The following is a 695-nucleotide window of genomic DNA, read 5'->3' on the forward strand; positions in this document are numbered from 1 at the left end:
CCTGACTTCCACGGGTAGGGGGCACAATCTTTTCTCGCTCCTGCCCTTATTAGCATCACCCTGAGTTTTGCTTCTCGCCGCTCAGTTTCCCGTAAACGCCCAGGGCTCAGTAGAGGACCTCTGGCTGGTCAGTGCGCTTGCGCAAAGGACCGGCGGCTGAACTGGCTGGGCTGTCTTGCCCCCAAGGGCTGTGCTGTCAGGGCGCCTGCGCAGAAGGCCAGTAGGCTGGCAACGTTAAAAGGACTCGCTGCCAGCGTCGGGCGGTCAGTACGCCTGCGCGAGAGCTGAGCGCCGCGGTTCTTGACTGTGCTGCGCCGGACGCTGTGTGGAGCCATGCAGGGAGCCGACTCGGAGCAGCCCCCCAAGCGGCCCCGCTGCGATAGCAGCCCAAGGACGCCGCAAAACACCCGTTTCAAAGCGGCGGAGGGGTCCCCGGATCCCTTACCCTCAGACCACAAGACCTGGGACCCGGAGCAGGTGTGCCTCTTTCTGAAGCGCAATGGCTTCGAGGATTCCGCACTGCTGGACCGCATCCGAGGTAGCAGGGCTAGAGGGCTGAGGGGCTGGGGGACGGCGACCCGAGGCGGTGACCGCAGGCCTGAGGAAGGGCGCCCGCGGGCAGTGAGCAGGGGGCCTCAGAGAGGACCCAAGCGGAGGAGCGAGACGTGACGCGGGAGGCGGCAGAGGGGACGGAC

The 695-nt window shown here is 66.0% G+C and overlaps 1 protein-coding gene across 1 annotated transcript in view; it reads left to right on the top strand.

Moving 5' to 3' along the window:
• Positions 1-236: 236 nt before the first annotated feature.
• The window catches only part of SAMHD1 (SAM domain and HD domain 1), a 62,795-nt gene continuing 62,336 nt past the window's right edge, over positions 237-695 (top strand). Inside the window, exon 1 of the mRNA XM_014541414.1 lies at positions 237-538. Within this exon, the coding sequence (XP_014396900.1) occupies positions 334-538 (205 nt within the window). The 5' untranslated portion in view covers positions 237-333. The remainder of the gene's footprint in view (positions 539-695) is intronic.

This window comes from Myotis brandtii, unplaced genomic scaffold, assembly GCF_000412655.1.
Source record: "Myotis brandtii unplaced genomic scaffold, ASM41265v1 scaffold27, whole genome shotgun sequence".
NCBI lineage: Eukaryota > Metazoa > Chordata > Mammalia > Chiroptera > Vespertilionidae > Myotis > Myotis brandtii.